The sequence below is a fragment of the Struthio camelus genome, chromosome 3 (assembly GCF_040807025.1).
Source record: "Struthio camelus isolate bStrCam1 chromosome 3, bStrCam1.hap1, whole genome shotgun sequence".
NCBI lineage: Eukaryota > Metazoa > Chordata > Aves > Struthioniformes > Struthionidae > Struthio > Struthio camelus.
Window position 1 is genome coordinate 8,539,014 of NC_090944.1, and position 18,802 is coordinate 8,557,815.

The 18,802-nt window shown below is 68.0% G+C and overlaps 2 protein-coding genes across 3 annotated transcripts; one reads left to right on the top strand and one right to left on the bottom strand.

The window, feature by feature from the left end:
• The first annotated feature begins 2,234 nt into the window (after positions 1-2,234).
• SLC35F6 (solute carrier family 35 member F6) lies at positions 2,235-8,738 on the top strand. Its single transcript, XM_068936685.1, has 6 exons — positions 2,235-2,402; positions 5,357-5,429; positions 6,430-6,601; positions 6,904-7,116; positions 7,289-7,399; positions 7,724-8,738. Exons 1-6 carry the CDS (start codon positions 2,326-2,328, stop codon positions 8,203-8,205), a joined length of 1,128 nt encoding a protein of 375 aa, XP_068792786.1. The 5' UTR covers positions 2,235-2,325; the 3' UTR covers positions 8,206-8,738.
• Positions 8,732-17,249, bottom strand: CLU (clusterin). 2 transcript variants are annotated; one of them, XM_068936684.1, is made up of 9 exons: positions 17,226-17,249; positions 13,147-13,268; positions 12,310-12,458; positions 12,061-12,231; positions 11,642-11,969; positions 11,259-11,372; positions 10,896-11,122; positions 9,729-9,910; positions 8,732-8,917 (listed from the first exon to the last, which is right to left on the bottom strand). In XM_068936684.1, the coding sequence occupies exons 2-9, from the start codon at positions 13,229-13,231 to the stop codon at positions 8,911-8,913; spliced, it is 1,263 nt and encodes a 420-aa protein (XP_068792785.1). In that variant the 5' UTR covers positions 13,232-13,268; positions 17,226-17,249; the 3' UTR covers positions 8,732-8,910. The 2 variants fall into 2 exon arrangements, with proteins under 2 accessions (XP_068792785.1, XP_068792784.1); XM_068936683.1 differs by lacking the exon at positions 17,226-17,249 and adding an exon at positions 15,450-15,780.
• Positions 17,250-18,802: the final 1,553 nt, after the last annotated feature.

Below are 18,802 nucleotides of genomic sequence, written 5' to 3' on the forward strand. Positions count from 1 at the left end.
CCTCTGCGGAAGGAGAGGGGCAGGAGGAGCCCCAAACCAGCCGGCGAGGGCGGGCACCAGTGTGCGTGTGTGCAAGCGTGCACGTGTGCAAGGTGTGTTGTGCAGGCAGGCGTGGAAGCACGTGCGCGTGCAGCTGTGTGGTGCAGGTGCGTGTGCACGCACTTGCACGCGTGTGCACTGCTGTGGGCGATGCAGCGCTGCATCCGTGTGTGCAGGGGCGCTTGCGTGTAAGCGGGTGTATGCGCGGTCGGGTGCGTTGTGCGGGGGGAGGGTATTGCGTGGGGGGGGGGCCCGCACTGGTGTGCACGCGTGTGCACGCGTGGGCAGCTGTGGGTTGCACGTGTATGCGTGCATGCAATTGCGTGGGGGGGGGGTGCATGCGTGTGCCACCGGGTGTTGCACAGGTTTCCCCCCCCCCCGGCTCTCGCCGCTGCCCCCGATCCGGCGCAACCCTGCAGCGCCAGCGCCATCTGGCGGCAGCGGCGGGGGAGAGCGGGGCGACACGGGGACATCGTGGGGACAGTGGGATACGGGGACATCGAGGGGGTATGGGACACCTTGGGGACTGGGAGGCATGGGGACACGGGGACATCGAGGGGATAGGGGACGCCTCAGGCACAGGGGACACCTCAGGGATAGGGGGACATGGGGACATCGAGGGGACAGGGGACACCGTGGGGACTGGGGGATATGGGGACATCGAGGGAGCACGTGGGCACCACAGGGACGGGGGACACGGTGACATCAAGGGGGTATGGGGACACCTCAGGGACGGGGGGACCCAGGGACATCGAGGGGGCAGAGGACACCATGGGGACACGGGGACATCGAGGGGCACAGGGACACGTCAGGCACAGGGGGACATCAAGGGGCAGGGGACACCGTGGGGACTGGGGGACATAGGGACACGGGGACATCGAGGGGACACATGGACACCTCAGTGATGGTGGAGGGGGAGACACGGTGACATCAAAGGCATATGGGGACACCTCAGACACAGGGGGACATGGGGACATTGAGGGGGCAGGGGACACTGTGGGGACTGGGGGACATCATGGGGGCACAGGGACACCGCAAGGACACGGGGGCACGGGGATACTGTGGGGATAGGGGGATGCTACAGGGACATGGGGACACTGTAGGAACATGGGGAGATGGGCCACCACAGGGACGGGGGACCTAGGGGGTCATGGGGACACCACAGGAGCATGGGGACAAGATGGTACAGGGACATGAGTGCAGGGACCGCAGGGCTGGCACCGCAACATGGGGATGCGGGGCTGGAAACGCGGCTCCAGGATGCCACACTGGGAGATGGGGACATGGGGATGGCGGCATTGGGATCCCGCACTGGGACATGGGGACATGGGGATGGTGGGACCGGGATCCCGCTCTGGGACACAGGGATGGTGGCACTGGGATCCCACTCTGGGATGCAGGGACAGTAGCACCAGGATCCCGCTCTGGGACATGGGGACATGGGGACATGGGAACGGCAGCACTGGGATCCTGCTCTGGGACATGGGGACACGGGGACATCGGGACATGGGGATGTGGGGACAGCAGCACCAGGATCCCACTCCAGGACATGGAGACGTGGGGACACGGGCATGGCAGTACCGGGATCCCGCTCTGGGACATGGGGACGTGAGAACATGGGGACATAAGGACGGTGGCACTGGGGTCCTGCTCCAGGACATGGAGACGTGGGGGCGTAGGGACGTGGGGATGGCAGCACTGGGATCCCATTCTGGGACATGGGACACAGGGATGGAGGCACTAGGATCCCGCTCCGGGACATGGGGACACGGGGACACGGGGACTCGGGGACAGGAGGACGGCGGCACCGAGATCCCACTCTGGGACTCAGGGACATAGGGACATGGGGACACAGGGACACAAGGATGGGCGCGCCGGGATCCCGCTCCTGGACGCGGGGACTCGGGGGCTGCGCTGCCACCGCCTCGGCCGGGACACGCGGCGAGGGGGCGGGCGGGCGCCCCACGGGTAGGGGCTGGCCCGGGGGGGCGGGGCCGGGAGGGGCAGGGGCGGGGCCAGGATGCGGGGGGCGTGGCTGAGCCGGAGGGGGCGGGGCTCGGAGGGCTGATGAGCGGTGTCAGGCAGAAGGGGGCGGGGCCGGGCGGGCGGGGGCCATGCTGGATTGACGGGGCGGGCAGGAGGGGGCGGGGCCAGGGGCGGGCGGGGGCCATGCTGGGTTGAGGGGGCGTGGCCAGGAGGCAGGGGGCGTGGCCGGCGGCGGCGGCGGCGGCGCTCGGTGCAGCCCGGGAGGACTCGGCCCGGCGCGGTGGCCGCGGCGGCGGGGCCATGGCCTGGATCCGGTACCAGCTGGGCCTGGCCGCCCTCATGCTGCTCACCGGCTCCATCAACACCCTGGCCGCCAAGTGAGTGCCGGCGGCGGGCCGGGCCTGCCCCCCGGGCTCCTCCTTGCCGCCCCGGGGGCCCGGCTGGCCACCCCCCACCCCTCACCCCCGGAGGGGCCTGTGGTGCCCCTCCGTTTGGGCCCTGGAGTCGTCCGCCTCCCACCTTTCACCCGAGGGGGGGGGGGGTTGGGGTCCCCACTTTGGGCTTGGGGATCCCTGCCCGGCCCTGGGGCCCCTCTTCGGGCCCTGAGGTGGGCCTGGGGTCCCCAAAGGTCCGTGGGGTGGGCATAAAGCCCCCATTTGGGTCCTGTGCTCCCCCCTTTGGGCCTAGGGTGGCCCTGAGGTCCCCTCTTTGGGCTCTGGGGTCCCCTCTGTGGGCCTAGGGTGGCCCTGGGGTGCTCCCCTTGGGCCCTGGGGTCCCCTCTTTGGGTCCTGGGGTCCCTCCTGTGGGCCTCGGATGGTCCTGGAGTCCCCGCTTTGGTCCCCCCCTTTGGGCCTAGGATGGTTCTGGAGTCCCCCCTGTGGGCCTAGGGTGGCCCAGGGGTGTCCCCTTTGGTCCCTGGGGGCCCCCCTGTGGGCCTAGGGTGGCCCTGGGGTCCCCTCTTTGGTCCCTGGGGTGACCCCTTTGGGCTTAGGGTGACTTTGAGGTGCCCCCTTTGGTCCCTGGGGTCCCCCCTTTGGCCTAGGGGGCCCTGGAGTCCCTCCTGTGGGCCTAGGGTGGCCCTAGGGTGCCCCCTTTGGTCCCTGGAATCCCCCCTATGGGCCTAGGGCGACCCTGGGGTCCCCTCTTATGGCCCTAGGGTCCCCTCTAATGGCCCTGGGATCCCCCCTGTGGGCCTAGGGTGTCCCTGGGGTCCCCTCTTTGGTCCCTGGGGTCTCCTCTTTGGCCTATGGTGGCCCTGGGGTCCCCTCTTTGGGCCCTGGGGTCCCTCTTGTGGGCCTAGGGTGTCCCTGGGGTCCCCTCTTATGGCCTTGGGGTCCCCTCTTTGGGCCTAGGGTGGCCCAGGGGTGCCCCCCTTGGTCCCTGCAGTGTCCCCTTTGGGCCTAGGATGGTCCTGGAGTCCCCCCCTTTGGTCCCTGTGGTCCCCCCTTTGGGCCTAGGGTGGCCCAGGGGTTCCCTCTTTGGTCCCTGCAGTGTCCCCTGTGCACCTGGGGTGGCCCTAGGGTGCCCCCTTTGGTCCCTGCAGTGTTCCCTTTGGACCTAGGGTGGCCTAGGGGTGCCCCCTTAGTCCCTGCAGTGTCCCCTGTGGGCCTAGTGTGACCCTGAGGTACCCCCTTTGGGCCTGGGGTGGCCCTGGGTTACCCCCTCTGAGCCCTGGGTTGCCTTCTTTGGTCCCTATGGTGCCCCCTTTGGGCCTATGGTGACCCTAGGGTCCCCACTTTGGGCCCTGGGCCCCCCTCTTGCATCCTAGGGTGGCCTTAGGGTCCCCTTTTGTGCCCTGGGGACCTGCCACCCTTGGGCTTGGGGATCTTAACTGGGGCTGCTGCTGCAGTGAGGGGCCTCAGGTCTTGGCGATGGGGAGAAATGGGGGGGGGGGGGTGCATGGCGCCGAGGGGGTCTCCAAGGCTCGTGGGTGCTGCCAAGGGGTGCCGGCCAGCCAAGAGGGCTGGTCTCCTGCTGTGGGAGCAGTGCCCCAGCCCGGAGGTGCTGCGTGCCACTCGCGTCCCCCTTTCCCGCTCCCTGCCCCCAGTCCTGCTCCCCAACTCGCTCCGAAAGAGAAAACAAGCCACCCACTTTCAGGACTGATCTGCCTCCTGGAGGAGAAATTGGAGCTCCAGGGCACCCTAGGGTGCTCCCGTTCCTCGCAGCATGGATGACATTCCCAAAAGCTGCCCGGGCAAGACGGACCTGCTGGGCCAGCCTGGCCTGATGCTAGCGGGGAGAAATGTCAGCCTCAGCCCTGGCCCACGTGGCCGGGCTCTGGCTGGTCCCCAGCGTCGCGGCGGGTTGGGGATCCCTGACTCGCCACAGGTCCTCGGCGTCCCGCCACGCTGGCGATGCCGGATGGGGAAACTGAGGCACAGCATCACCGCAGCATGGGCTGGGGCAGGGAAGAGCTGAGCCAGGAAACGGTGCTGAGCTCCCACCTGCCCCGCAAAACCCACCCTCTCCGAAAAGGGCCACGGGGCTGGGAGGACCTGCGCTGCAGCCTCTGTGTCTCTCCGGACTTAGCATCACTCGGGCACGGCCATCCCGAGCTCTTCCTGTTTTACCTTGTTGCAGCTGCGTCGCTCTTAATGCCGCCTCTCGGCCTGGGAGACCCGAAAGAGAGGTGTTTTGGTACCCAACCCCTGCCGCAAAACACTGTGGCTGGGTGTTTGGGTGGCCGGGAGCGGCTGCCTCTTCCAGAGCGGGGTCCCGGTGGTCCGTCCGTCCGATAGCTCCAAGGTGGCTCCGCTCGTGTTAAAGGCTGGTGACCTTCCCCGGCCGGCGTCCCGGCGCTGCCTTGCAGGCAGGGTGCCCTGCCAGGTCTCGCGGCGGGCGCGGGGACACCGGATCGCTGTGTTGCACGACACGGTGGTGTCTGTTTCCCTGCCTGTCGCTCAGGGCCCGGGGACGCGCGGGAGCCAGGCCAGGAGCCGCTCGCGGAGCCGTGGGCAGGTCGGGGCAGCTGCGGAGGTGTCTCGCCTCGGCGCGTGTCTGGAAACGGGTGCTGGGGGACGGGGACGACTGCTGCAGGCCTTCAGCTCCTGCTGCGGAGACCAGCGAGCTCTCGACAGGCCTGGGCGCCCCCAAGGTGTCGCAGAGAGCGGCGAGCTGGATTCCCCTTCTCTGCCTCTTCCAGGCACCCCGATAGATGGCTAATGTCCTCTAATGTCCCCTGGTAGATGGAGGTGCCCTTTCTTGGTCGCTGGGACCAGGTGCTTCTCTGGGCAGTGGGAGAGCGAAGACAGCCCCGGGTTTGCTCTCCAGGTGTGCTTCAGCTCCGTGACCCCCCCCGTGTCTAACCCCGACCGTCTCCTCTGCCTCTCAGGTGGGCCGACACCTTCAGCGCCGCCGGCTGCGGCGGGACGGAGGAGCACGACTTCGAGCACCCCTTCCTGCAGGTGAGACCCAAGCGCGGAGCGGCTGGCACGCGTGCCCTGGGCGCTCCCTTGGAGACGGGACGGCCCCGTGGTGGCTCGCAGCGCGGCGGAGATTCCCCGTAACCTCCGCCCAGCAGGAGCACCCATGGCTGGGTTTGGTGGCTGGTCCTGGCCTTCGCCTTCTTGGCCAGACGAGGTGCTAGGAGATGAGCAGATGCTCTTCACTCGTAAGAGAGAAGCAGCGATATGTTTTATTGAGATAAGACAGGGATTTAACAGGGTTCGGTGGTAAATAAGACAGTGGTTTAACGAGATTCGATGGCAAGGTACACTCGGTTTTTTACTGCATGGAGGGCAGGGTCAGACGAGATCATCAAGGAGATCCTCCCATCAGGTCACGAGGTTCAGGGTGGCCCCCCTTGCTTCCCAAACTTCTCACAGGAGTCAGGATGTGGCTGGATCCAATCTTAGTCCCAGACTTGGTCAGCAGTATATGTCTAGAAGATTATGAGCACAACCCATCCGAGATGCCTCTTAGCAAAGTTTGCAAAGTTTCAGCGCGCTGTTAGTCCCTTAGGGAGGATCTGTGGCGGGTAAGGAATCTCCTAACCTTGAGGAGTAACCTTGAGAGGCGTCCCTGCTCGTGGGGAGATCCTGGCATGCAGCCCGCTGCCGTGCAGGAGAGCTCAGCGGGCTCTCGGCTGCCGCCTGTTTATGGAGTAAGATGATTGTGCTGTTATCTGTCCGGATGCGGGCATCACAGCCGCTACTGGTGGTTCTTGCTGAGCAGGGTTATGGGTGGAAGGGCAGGTTGGGGTGGGGGGAAGCACACCGTCACGGTGGGATATCACAGCCTCCTGCAGAGGAGAGACTAAAGCTGCTGGGCCTGTAGGCCACCACTAAGTGGAGGTTCACAACTGTATCGGGGGGTTAAAACCTGGATACGGTGCTCAGGGGAACCCTCACGGCTGTGGTAGGGGTTGCCACCAGGCCCAGCGTCCCTTACCTACATCTCTTGCAGGCAGTAGGGATGTTCCTGGGTGAGTTTTCCTGCCTGGGGGTGTTTTACCTGCTGGTGTGGAGGGACCGGCGCAGACCGGAGCCCACCATGGCCCCGTCGCAGCCCTTCAACCCGCTGCTCTTCCTGCCCCCCGCGCTGTGTGACATGACGGGGACCAGCATCATGTACGTGGGTAAGTGCTGCGGACGGGGAAGGGGACGGCCGCACCTGAGGCCCGTGGAGCAGGGGCGCGGGGCTGCGTCTTGGCACACGAGTCCTCCTCCTCACGGCCTGCTGACAGCTTTAAATAGCGAGTGAGCGCCGTGGACAGCCTCGTGGCCCCTTCCTCTGGTTAATCACCGATCTGCCCTTAATTACTGCAGCAGATCTTTAAGCAGAGGGACAGTGGCGTGAGCCCCTGCCCTGGCGCTGGGCTGCTGGCGGGCAGCTCCAGGAGCACGCGCGCGGCTCACGGGTCCCTTTTTCCGTGCGCAGCCCTGAACATGACCAGCGCCTCCAGCTTCCAGATGCTGCGAGGGTCCGTGATCATCTTCACCGGGCTCCTCTCCGTGGCCTTCCTGGGCCGGAAACTGGAGCTGAGCCAGTGGCTGGGTATCCTGATCACCATCGTGGGGCTGGTGGTGGTGGGGCTGGCTGACCTGCACAGCTCCCACGACCAGAAGCACAAGCTCAGCGAGGTGATAACCGGTACGTGAGGGCTGTCACGGCAGGAGCAGGGTGGTGATGGGACGGTGGGGCTGAGACAGCCCCCGCAGCGCTGCGTGCCGAGCTCTGCCGGTGGCAGGAGAAGCGCTGCTCCGTGCCGGCCACGCTCCCCGTTCAGGACTACGAGGGCTCTGTGTTATCCTCTTCCCCCCAGGCGACTTGCTCATCATCATGGCGCAGGTGATCGTTGCCATCCAGATGGTGCTGGAGGAGAAATTCATCTACAAGCACGACGTGCACCCGCTGCGGGCTGTCGGCACCGAAGGTCTGCCGTGACCTCGGGGCGGCGGGACGGGCGCCAGGGCCGGGAGCTCGGCCGCTGGCCGGGGAGGGGGCTGGGGTGGCCTCGAAGTGCTCGAGGGGACAGGTTGAGTTCGGGATGGGGCTGGATCCCGCACACCCGGCTCGGGTGCCACGGCACGGGGCGTACCGTGGGCTGCCAAGCGGGGGCTGGATGGCTGCTGGACTCTCCCCCAGCCCCTCGGCAATGGGGCAGGGCTGGTTAGCGCTGGGGAACCAGTAGCCCCCGGCCGTTGCAGTGCTTGGAGCTGGTGCCCGTCTCATGCCCTACCACCCGCTCGCTTCTCAGGCTTCTTCGGCTTCGTCATCCTGGCCCTGCTGCTGGTGCCCATGTACTACATCCCGGCGGGCAGCTTCAGCGGGAACCCCCGGCGGACATTGGAAGACGCGCTGGACGCCTTCTGCCAGCTCGGCCACCGGCCCCTCATCGCCGTGGCCCTGCTGGGCAACATCAGCAGCATCGCCTTCTTCAACTTCGCCGGCATCAGCGTCACCAAGGAGATCAGCGCCACCACCCGCATGGTGCTGGACAGCCTGCGCACCGTGGTCGTCTGGGCCGTCAGCCTGGCCGTAGGTTGGGAGACCTTCCACGGCTTGGAGATCCTGGGCTTCCTGGTCCTACTGGCCGGCGCTGCCTTCTACAACGGCCTGCACCGGCCGCTGCTCGCCCGGCTGCGCCAGCGCGGCCGCCCGCCGGGGCAGGCCGCCGGCGCGCCGGAGAGGGAGGCCTTGCTGCGCGGCGAGAGCTCGCCCGTCAACGGCGAGCGCTGAGCCGGCGCCCCGCGCCCTCCCTCCGCCACCTCGCTCCGTCCCCGAAGGACGGGAGGCAGGGAACGAGGTGGTGGCCGTGCCGGTGGCGGCGAAACCTCTCCGCTGCCTCGCCGCCGGGCTGCCCCGCTGGAAAGAGAGCCGCCGGGCGCCGCGCAGGCTGCGGGCGTTGCGACGGTCCTTGGGCCGGGGTGGGGGTCAGGCGCTCGGCCGCGGGGCTGGGGTCGGGGCTGGCCCCGACACGTGTCTTCTGCCCAATAAAGTGCATCCGCTCTGGAGGGGCTGCGTGCCGGCCGCGGGGTCGCCGCCGGAGGGTGCGTCCCCCCCGGGCAGGCTGCGGCAGCGGGTGCCCGCCCCGGGAGGGTTTCACCGGGGGGACGACGGGTGCCGCTGGGCTGCTTCTTGCCTGCATTTTTGCAGACTCGGACGCGTTGGGGCTGCGTTTTTGCTAAGTTTCCCGGCGCTCGGCCCCGGAGCCGCTGGGTCCCCTGCGGCCGTGCCGCCCGCGGCGGGAGAAAAGAGGCAGCTCGGGGTTGGACTCTACCTTTATTTTCTGTTTCGGGCCCCAGCAGCGGGGAGCGAGCGGTACAGCGTTTGACTCGCTAGCGCGGAGCTGGCCCGAGCGCGGGCCGTGGGCGCTGCGGCGCGCCGAGCCGGAGCGGCGGAGAGGGCTGGGCTGGAGCCCGCGGCAGCAACGGTGCTGGGCGGCTATTCGCTGTCGGAGGAAGGAGGCAGAGGCGGGAGGTCGGTGGCAGCTCAGCCCTGCCAGCGGCTCCCCGGGGCGCGGGACGGTCCCATAATGGAGCACCCTGGCTCCCCGATCCCGATCCCTCCTGGGCAGGCTGCTGGGGGGGTCTGAGCGCAGCTGGCCTGGGGAGGGATGCTGCACTGCCCACCCGGTGGGGAGGATGCTGTGCCAGCCACCCAGGGAGGAAGCTGCATGGGGCATGGGGAGGATGCTGCATGGGGCCCAGGGGGGAGGCTGCACCGGGGGGATGTGTCACTGGCTCTGGGGAGGATGCTGCACTGGGGAGGGATGCTGCGTCACCAGCTCTGGGGAGGATGCTGTGCTGCCCGCCCGGGGCGGGAAGCTGCACCGCCAGCCCCAGCGAGGATGCTGCATGGGGCCAGGGGAGGATGCTGTGTCCCCAGCCCCAGGGAGGATGCTGCACGGGGCCAGGGGAGGATGCTGTGTCGCCAGCCCCAGGGAGGATGCTGCACGGGGCCAGGGGAGGATGCTGTGTCGCCAGCCCCAGGGAGGATGCTGCACAGGCGGGGATGCTGCATGGTGCCCGGGGAGGATGTTGCGTGGCATCCGGGGGGTATTCTGCACCGCCCACCCGGGGAGGATGCCGCATGGGGCCAGGGGAGGATGCTGCGCTGCCCCAAGGAGGATGCTATGCGGGACGCAGCCGGCCCGCGGGAGGCTGGCGGTCCCCAAGGCTGGACGTGCGGCAGAAGGCGGCGGGACCGTTTCGGAGGGCGCCGTTCCTCGGCCCGCAGCCCGCGCCGGCCGCGGGACTCACATGGCGTTCTGCTTGTAGTGCTGCAGCGCCTGCTCGGCCACCAGCTCCATGAAGCGCGGGTCGTCCCAGGCGATGTCCCCCGGCACGGTGAGGACCAGCGGCTCCGAGTCGAAGAGCTGCACTGTCACCTGCGTGTCCGGCGGCGCCGACGGGTCCTGCGGGTTGGGGGCCTTGGAGAGCACCTGGGAAGGAGCGCAGAGAGCCCGGCTAGCCCCCACGCGAGCCCCCCGGCCAGCCCCGGCCCCCTGCCCCGGCGGCGCCCCGGGGCCGGCTATTGTGCGGGGCCGGCAGAGCCCGGCGGGCAGCTCTCGGGCGCGGAGAAGCGCTCTTGTGCGGCGCACAATCGCCTCTTTCTCCCCCTGACCCACTTTCCCTCCTCGCCAGCCCCGTGCTGGCAGGGGCTGGCGCTGGCGGCGGCGGGGGGGTCCCGCTCTGCCCGGACCCCGCAGGGCGGCCTGGCACCGCCAGCGAGCGGCCACGGGGGAGCAGCGGGGTCGCTCCGAGGGCGAATAAAGCCCCTTCGAAAAAAGCTGGTCCGTCTTGCAAAGCCCCGTGCAGAGCCCTTTGCAAAGCCCCGTGCAGAGCCTTGTGCAGCGGCTGTGCAAAGCACTGTGCAGTCTCGTGCAAAGCCCCGTGCAGAGGCTGTGCAAAGCCCTGTGCAAAGCCTTGTGCAGAGTCTTGTGCAAAGCCCCGTGCAGAGCCTTGTGCAGAGTCTCGTGCAGAGCCTTGTGCAGAGTCTCGTGCAAAGCCCTGTGCAAAGCCTTGTGTAGAGCATTGTGCAAAGCCCCGTGCAGAGTCTCGGGCAGAGGTTGTGCAAAGCCCTGTGCAAACCCTTGTGCAGAGTCTCGTGCAAAGCCCCGTGCAAAGCCTTGTGTAGAGCACTGTGCAAAGCCCCGTGCAGAGTCTCAGGCAGAGGTTGTGCAAAGCCCTGCGCAAAAGCTTCGTGCAGAGCCCCATGCAAAGCCCCTTGCAAAGCCTTGTGCAGAGCACTGTGCAGAGCCCTGTGCAGAGCCCTGTGCAGGGTCCCATGCAGAGGCTGTACAAAGCCTTGTGCAAAGTCTCATGCAAAGCCCCGTGCAAGAGCCCCGCACGGTAGGGGCTGCGCGAAGCACTGGCCTGGCACAAAGCCGGGGGGACCCGGCCGGGCTGGCCGCCGGCGGCACGCACCGTGGTGACCTGGAGGAAGCCGTCGTCGTGCTGCGTGACGTTGGCCAGGCGCGAAAGCCAGCCAAACCGGCGGTGGAGCTCCTCCAGGAGGCCGGTGACATTGAGCACGTCGGCCTGGAAGGTGCCGAGCAGGTCGTCGTAGCGGCGGCTGAAGCGTTCGGCCAGGCGCACGGCGTCCTCGAACTGCTCCCGCAGCTGGCTCTGCTCCGGGTCCGCCTGCCAGCAGTCTGCGGGGGAACCCGGCAGGGCGTCGGGCACCGCACAACCACCCCCAACCCTTGCAAATTTTGCATTTCCCCCCCCCCCGCCCCAAACCACCACCATCTCCAGCCGGCGGCGCCCAGCCGGGTACCCGGCACTCACCCGCCGCCAGGATCTCCCGGCACTTCTCGCACTCGTCGCTCATGCGCAGGCAGCCGGCGGAGTGGCGCCGGATCTCGCGGCACACCATGCGCTCGTCGCTGGCGTTGCGGGACCCTGCGGAGAGGCAGAGGCGGTGGCGGGCTCAGGAGACCCCCCCCCGCCGGGCTACTGACTCCCCCCCCCCCCAAAAAAAAAAGAAAAAAATCACAGCCGGTTTTATGCAAGCCAAGCGTTGGTCGCGCCGACTCGGCGGTGGATTCTCGGATGTCTCGTAGCAGGGTTGAGCGCGGGCGGGCGCGCGCGCGTGACGGCCAGCCGCCGGCTAGCGGGCAGGCGGCCGGAGCCGGCACGGAAAGCGCGGCCGAGTGGGTGGCCCTGCCTACCCGGCGGCGCAAAGGACTCGAACGGGTGCCGCCAGAAGTCGCGTTGGGCGTCCTCGAAGACGCGCTGCGTCATCTCCAGCAAGGGCTGGAAGAGGCGGTGGAAGGCGAGGTGGGGCGGCAGGACGAAAGGGTGCAGGTCGCGGGCCGCCCGGCCGACAGGCGCGCTCCGCCGGAAGACGCGGTCGACGCCGTCTTCCAGGCGGCCGAAGCGTTCCTGCAGGTCCTCGAAGCGCCGCTCCTGCCAGCGGTCGCGCTCGAGCAACGCGGCCACCCGCTCGCCGTCCGCCCACAGCGACGAAGGCGACGAGCGGTTGAGGAGCTCCTCGAGCTGCGGGCGGCAGGGCGGCGGCGTGGGTATCCGGGCACCTCCTAGATGCCACCACCGCCGCCACCACCAACCGTGGTCACCACCATCTCACCTGGCGGCCCAGCAGCCCCGAGCCGCTGTGACACGTCTTGGAGTAGAGGCGCATGCAGGTCCGCTTGAGGCAGGGCTTGCACTCGTCCCAGAGCGCCAACATGGTGTCGTTGCAGGGCTCCCGCTCCTCGGCCAGCCGCCGCTCGGCCGCCCGCGCCGCCCGCACCGCTTCCTGCGGCGCCAAGCGGGTGAGCAGCAGCCCAGCCAGCCCGCTCTCCGGTCCTGGCCCTCCCTCCTCTTCCTCTCTCACCTCCTTCCTCCTCTTGGTCTCCTGCAGGGCGTGCAGCACGGCCCGGTGCTCTCGGCTGCTGCGCTCCATGAGGGTCTTCATGCGCTTCACGCCGTCAACGGCGGCCTCCAGCTCGGCGCCGATGCGCTCGCTGCCAGCCACCGACATCTCTGCGGGGCGGCGAGAGGACTCGGGCGGAGCGCCGTGGCCCGCGCCCCGCGCCGTTCGCCGGCGGAGTGGGGGCTGGCGGCGGGGAGGAACGCACCAGCCCACCACCACCACCATCATCACCACCACCACCATCATCATCACTACCACCACCATCACCACCATCGTCACCCAGCACCATCACCACCATCACCAGCACCACCACCATCACCACCATCATCACCGCCACCACCAGCACCAGCACCACCATCACCACCCAGCAACATCACCACCACCAACCACCACCACCACCACCCGTTACCATCACCTCCACCACCACTACCATCATCACCAGCACCACCAGCACCACCACCATCACCCAGCACCATCACCACCACCCATCACCACCACCACCCATTACCACCACCTCCACCACCACTACCATCATCACCAGCACCACCATCACCACCCATCACCACCACCATCACCACCCATCACCACCACCACCCACTACCACCACCACAACCACCATCACCACCACCACCCCCCATCACCCATCACCACCACCACCATTACCCATCACCACCACCACCACCATCACCACCATCACCACCACAACCCATCTCCTCCCCAAAAATCCCACTGGCTAACGCGCCGCAGGTCTGGAGCCGAGGCGCCCGCGGGGTGCCCACCCGCCGCGGCCCCGCTTACGCTTGAGCTCGCCGGGGGGGACGAGGGCTCGGCCGCCGCCGCAGGCGAGCAAGGCGGCCAGCAGCGAGAGCGCTAGCGGCGCCATGGTCCTCTGTCCGTCGCCGGCCGCGCGCCGAGCCCGGCTGCCGAGGGAAGCGGGAGGGGGACAGAGCACCCGTCAGCCCGGCGCGACCGCTCGGCCCCCCCCGCTGCCGGCCCTGCACCATGGCCCAGCTGCACTGGGCTACCAACTGCCCCCCCCCAAATGTTGTGCAATAGCCCAGCTGCACTGGGCTACCCACTCCCCCCCCACCAAATACTGGGCAATTGTCCAGCTGCACTGGGCTACCAACTGCCCCCCTCCAAACACTGGGCAAATGTCCAGCTGCACTGGGCTACCCACTCCCCCCCCACCAAATACTGGGCAAATGTCCAGCTGCACTGGGCTACCAACTGCCCCCCCCAAATGTTGTGCAATAGCCCAGCTGCACTGGGCTACTCACTCCCCCCCACCAAATACTGGGCAAATGTCCAGCTGCACTGGGCTACCAACTGCCCCCCCCCCCAAATGTTGTGCAATAGTCTAGCTGCACTGGGCTACCCACTCCCCCCCCCAAATATTGGGCAATTGTCCAGCTGCGCTGTGCTACCAACTGCCCCCTCCCCAAATATTGGGCAATTGTCCAGCTGCGCTGCGATACCCACTCCCCCCTCCCCAAATATTGGCCAATAGCCCAGCTGCACGGGGGCTGCTGCCCCCTCCCAGCACCTTGCAAGGGGCTAGTTGTACAGTGGCTACTAGCCCCCCCCACCCCGCAGCCAGCACCGCACAGTGGGCTGGCCCCCGCGGGGCTACTAGCCCCCTGTGCAGCGGGCCAGCCATCCCCCGATGCGCAACGGGCTGGCTGCAGGGGGGCCGCCGGCCCCGGCCCGCGCGCTGCGTCCCTGGCCCCGTGCCCGGCGGCGCGGCAGGAGCTGCTGCAGGGGTGGCCGCGGGCGCCCGGCGCTGCACCCGGCCCTGCTGCTACCCCAAATACTGCCCCCCCCCCCGCGGCGTCCGCCCCATCCCCGCGCCGGCCCACGGCATTGTGGGAAACTCCTGCTGGGAGCAGCTCCTTCCTCCTCCCCCTCCCCAAAACTGCCCGCGGGGGACACCCCGAGGGGGGTTCCACTGGCAGCACCTGCTGAGACCCGATCAGCTTATTGCAGGGTGGGGTGGAATAGGGAAGGGAAGGGAATGGGGAAGGGAATGGGGAAGGGAAGGGAAGGGAAGGGAAGGGAAGGGAAGGGAAGGGAAGGGAAGGGAAGGGAAGGGAATGGGGAAGGGAAGGGAATGGGGAAGGGAAGGGAATGGGGAAGGGAATGGGGAAGGGAAGGGAAGGGAATGGGGAAGGGAATGGGGAAGGGAAGGGAATGGGGAAGGGAATGGGGAAGGGAATGGGGAAGGGAATGGGGAAGGGAAGGGAATGGGGAAGGGAATGGGGAAGGGAATGGGGAAGGGAATGGGGAAGGGAATGGGGAAGGGAATGGGGAAGGGAATGGGGAAGGGAAGGGAATGGGGAAGGGAATGGGGAAGGGAATGGGGAAGGGAATGGGGAAGGGAATGGGGAAGGGAATGGGGAAGGGAATGGGGAAGGGAATGGGGAAGGGAATGGGGAAGGGAAGGGAATGGGGAAGGGAATGGGGAAGGGAATGGGGAAGGGAAGGGGGAAGGGAAGGGGGAAGGGAATGGGGAAGGGAAGGGAATGGGGAAGGGAAGGGAAGGGAATGGGGAAGGGAAGGGAATGGGGAAGGGAAGGGAAGGGAAGGGAAGGGAAGGGAAGGGAAGGGAAGGGAATGGGGAAGGGAAGGGAAGGGAATGGGGAAGGGAAGGGGGAAGGGAATGGGGAAGGGAAGGGAAGGGAAGGGAAGGGAATGGAATGGGGAAGGGAAGGGAAGGGAATGGGGAAGGGAAGGGAATGGGGAAGGGAAGGGAATGGGGAAGGGAAAATGGGGAAGGGAAGGGAATGGGGAAGGGAAGGGAAGGGAAGGGGAAGGGAAGGGAATGGGGAAGGGAAGGGGAAGGGAAGGGGGAAGGGAATGGGGAAGGGAAGGGAAGGGAAGGGAAGGGAAGGGAAGGGAATGGGGAAGGGAAGGGAATGGGGAAGGGAATGGGGAAGGGAAGGGAAGGGAAGGGAAGGGAAGGGAAGGGAAGGGAAGGGAAGGGAAGGGAAGGGAAGGGAAGGGAAGGGAAGGGAAGGGAAGGGAAGGGAAGGGAAGGGAAGGGAAGGGAAGGGAAGGGAAGGGAAGGGAAGGGAAGGGAAGGGAAGGGAAGGGAGCGGTACCTGCGGTTGGCACTCCGGCTGTCCTGGCGAGCTACGCCGCAGCCGCCCGCCCCCGCCTGCCCCTATTTATCGCGGCCGCGGCGCTCCGGGTCCGCCCCGCTCCCGGCTCCGCTCCCGGCCCCGGAGCTTTCTGGAACCGGAGGGCCTGGCCCGGCCTGCGGGGGGGGGGGGGGGCGCCCTGGCGCCACGGGGATGGGCACATCCGCTTCGTCCCCAGGGCATCGCCCTTGGGGGAACGGTGTGTGGGGGGGCATTACCACCCCCCCCTTCCATGCACCCAAAATCCGAGCGCTGCAAGGGCCCCATCCTGCCTGCTTTCCCTCCCTCCTTCGCCGAGAGGGGGCTCAGCGCTCCCCAGCGCGCACGGCGTGGAAAAAACCGCGAGCGTTTATTTGGCAGGCGGTCCGAGGTGTCGTTTCCCACCCCCCCCCCCCAACCCCCGCTGGGGATTTCGGCTTTAGCAGCGTGATTCAGCAGGCGGCGGGGATTTTTGTTATTATTACAATTATTATTTTTGCCTCCAGCCTGTCTTTTCTCGGAAGCGTAGGGTTTGGTTTTGGCGGCCAACTTCACGGCTGCTCGTTTCCGTCCCCGGCGTCGCTCGGTTCGGAGAGCGGCGGTGGCGGCCCATCGGGTGTCCCCGTCCTGTCCCCCGGCCCCCTCGGCGGCAGCACCCGCAGCAGCGGGGGAAACTGAGGCACAGACGGGCATCCGGCGGCCAAAGGCGGGGGGGGGGGTCGTCCTGGCATCCGAGGGTGCCCCGAGAACATGTCCCCCCCCCCCCCCCCGCTCCAGCCCCTTGGCCCAGCTGCGTCCATGCGGCTGGTAAGCTGGCCAATATTGCATGCGCTAACTTTGCAAGGCCTCAGCACGGGGTTGGTTTGGGGGGGGCGGGGGGGGGAGTTGCCTGGTTATTTGCCTGCCCGGAGCTGCCCCCTCCGGCAAAGGCGGCGGGCGGAGGAGGAGCAGCGGCAGGAGGGAGGCGGGGAGAGGAGGCGCCGCAGGGGCGAGGGCGGCCTGAGAGCCGAGCGCGGCCGAAACGCGGCCCGGAGAGCGGGGGCGGCTGCCGGGGCACGCGTGTGCGTGGGGGTGCGTGTTCGCCCGGGGCCGTGTGCAGGACACGCGTGTGCACGGCGGTGTGTGTTCCCCCGGGGGCCGTGTGCGGGACACGCGTGTGCACGGCGGTGTGTGTTCCCCCAGGGCCGTGTGCAGGACACGCGTGTGCACGGCGGTGTGTGTTCCCCCGGGGGCCGTGTGCAGGACACGCGTGTGCACGGCAGTGTGTGTTCCCCCGGGGGCCGTGTGCAGGACACGCGTGTGCACGGCGGTGTGTGTTCCCCCGGGGGCCGTGTGCAGGACACGCGTGTGCACGGCGGTGTGTGTTCCCCCGGGGGCCGTGTGCAGGACACGCGTGTGCACGGCGGTGTGTGTTCCCCCGGGGGCCGTGTGCAGGACACGCGTGTGCACGGCGGTGTGTGTTCCCCCGGGGGCCGTGTGCGGGACACGCGTGTGCACGGCGGTGTGTGTTCCCCACAGCCTCAGGCCCCCGCTCCCACGCTCACCCCCCCCCCCACACACAACTTTCACACTCCCGCTCCCCTCCCGCAGCCCCGGCAGCGTCCCACCAGCATCCCGGCATGCCGCGACGGCGGACAAGGGCCCCGGTGGCAGCCGGCGCCGCGGCGGAGCTGCTGTGCATGGGCTGACGGGACGCGGCTGTGGGACCGGCCACCGCCGTGACCCCCCCCTCCATCTTTCTCGCACACTTTTGCCCACCCGGTTGGGTCCCGGCCGCTTTTGCGGCGGCACCGTGGGCACCTCTGTGCTGAGCCGATGCGGTAGCACGACGCCTGCGCGCCGCCCTCGCTGCCACTTCCGTTTCCTTGCTCCGTTTCCTCATCTCTCTCCTTTTTTTGGGGCCATCATGGCGTGTTTCTGGTGTAAGAAGAACAAGCGCCCGCGGCATCCCCTGCCAGCGCCCCGCTCCCCGGCCGAGTGCGCCCTGGTGCAGGAGAGCAAACTCAGCGCCTGGGGGGTAAGTGGCCTCCCGGGGCCGCCGGCGACGCTCGAGGAGCCGGAGGCGGCCTTCGCCGAGTCGGGCTGCCTGCCTGCAGAGCTGGCGGACGCAAGCAAGGAGCGCGCGGGGTTGCAAGCGCAGCTGCAGGATGCCCAGAGCGAGTGCACAGAGCTGCGCGCGGAGCTGGCGGACGCAAGCAAGGAGCGCGCGGGGCTGCAAGCGCAGCTGCAGGATGCCCAGAGCGAGTGCATAGAGCTGCGCGCGGAGCTGGCGGACGCAAGCAAGGAGCGCGCGGGGCTGCAAGCGCAGCTGCAGGATGCCCAGAGCGAGTGCATAGAGCTGCGCGCGGAGCTGGCGGACGCAAGCAAGGAGCGCGCGGGGTTGCAAGCGCAGCTGCAGGATGCCCGGAGCAAGTGCGCGGGGCTGCGCGCGGAGCTGGCGGACACAAGCAAGGAGCGCGCGGGGTTGCAAGCGCAGCTGCAGGATGCCCAGAGCGAGTGCATAGAGCTGCGCGCGGAGCTGGCGGACGCAAGCAAGGAGCGCGCGGGGCTGCAAGCGCAGCTGCAGGATGCCCAGAGCGAGTGCATAGAGCTGCGCGCGGAGCTGGCGGACGCAAGCAAGGAGCGCGCGGGGCTGCAAGCGCAGCTGCGGGACGCCCAGCAGAAGCGTGCCAGGTGGCCAGAAGAGCAGGCGAGCCGGGCGGCGCAGGGCGCGGAGGCGGCGGCGCTGCAGGAGACGGTGACGCCGGGTGCAAGCGGCTCAGCAGCAGCGCAGCACCCGGACCCGGAGGACGTGGCCACCAACTGCCATGGGAATGGGGCAAACGGGCAGGAGTTGGAGCCGGCGGAAGCGTGCAGGAAGGAGCAAGTGTGGGAGAAGCTGCAGCAGCTGGGGGAGGACATGGCCACGTGGAGCAAGAGGTCCACGAGAGACCTGGCCACCCAGCTGGTCAAGCGGATCCTGCAGACCGACACGGCGGTGTACCCCATGGCAGGGGTCAGCGAGGGCGGCTTGCAGCCCCCCGCGCCAGCCCGGCCGGGTGTCCGCTGGAGGCACGTGAACACTCTCCGCGTGGACAACGAGGGCAGGGTGTTTGTGCCAGTCAGGATAGCGGGCTCCGAGGAGGTGGACGCCCTGGTGGACGTCAACGCGGACGTCAGTGCGGTGCAGCTGTGCCCTCAGCTGGGAGGAGACGGGGTGCAGGACCGCACTGCAGGGCTGGGAGGTGCCATGTGCTATGATGTCCCCTTCTCCATCGGCGGGACGGTGTACTACGGGGATGTGCAGCACCTCCCCGCCATGCCGGAGCTGTGCGTTTTGGGAAGCGACTTCCTAA